Raw genomic sequence first — 733 nt, 5'->3', positions numbered from 1 at the left:
AGAAGGGGGGCAAGAGGAGAAACGTGTATGATAGCAGCAGCAGCAGCAGCAGCAGCAGCAGCAGCAGCAGCAGCAGCAGCAGCAGCAGCAGCAGCAGCAGTTCGAGGAAGGGAGTCACCCGAGTCCTCGCCAGTCCGTCTTATGTCGCTCAGATGCGTCCCATCTCCATCTCGTGAGTCTGCCGTTCAGCTTAGCTCCTGCTCCTCCATCTCTCCTCCCTCCTCCTCCCCTTCCTCCCCTTCCTCCCTGCCTCCTCTCCCTCCCTGCCTCCCTGCCTCCCTCCCTGCTCTTCTTCATTCTCACACTCTCCTGCTTCGCTCTATTTCTCCTTGAATTCCCCACCCCTCCTCTTCCCCTCTTCCTCTTCCCACCTTCCCTGCGTCCTGCACGACTGGATGGTTGATTGGTACTTGGTTGATTACTTGGAAATGGTAGATCAACAGAAGAAACCGATCCCCATTTGAAAGTTCGGTATCGAAGGAAGGGTCAGCCAGGAACAGGGAAGAAAAACAAGATTATCAACTCCAGAACGGCCATGATCAAGTCATATTTCAACGGAGCATCTGTGATCGATGTGCACAATCACCTTAGACAGAGTGGACTGGGACTAGAAGAAAAAGTTCCAACTCATGACTGGAGATTCAGAATGCTCTGTACGATACTTGGGTTCATTGAAGTGGATGCAGACAAGATTTTCCGTGTTGGAATGCTACCGAAAGAAGTCCCCAGTCAT

At 52.5% G+C, this 733-nt stretch overlaps 1 protein-coding gene across 1 annotated transcript in view; it reads right to left on the bottom strand.

Annotated features, from left to right (window-relative positions):
• The window catches only part of GUITHDRAFT_118190 (hypothetical protein), a gene marked incomplete at both ends in the record, with an annotated part of 3,106 nt that extends 2,646 nt beyond the window's left edge, over positions 1-460 (bottom strand). Inside the window, 2 exons of the mRNA XM_005822514.1 lie at positions 119-178; positions 451-460. Coding sequence (XP_005822571.1) covers positions 119-178; positions 451-460 — 70 coding nt within the window. The remainder of the gene's footprint in view (positions 1-118; positions 179-450) is intronic.
• Between the last annotated feature and the right edge of the window lie 273 nt (positions 461-733).

Source organism: Guillardia theta (assembly GCF_000315625.1).
Source record: "Guillardia theta CCMP2712 unplaced genomic scaffold GUITHscaffold_123, whole genome shotgun sequence".
Taxonomy (NCBI): domain Eukaryota; class Cryptophyceae; order Pyrenomonadales; family Geminigeraceae; genus Guillardia; species Guillardia theta.
The sequence above is the reverse complement of the archived record's forward strand: the minus strand, read 5'-3'. Positions and strand labels throughout refer to the sequence as shown.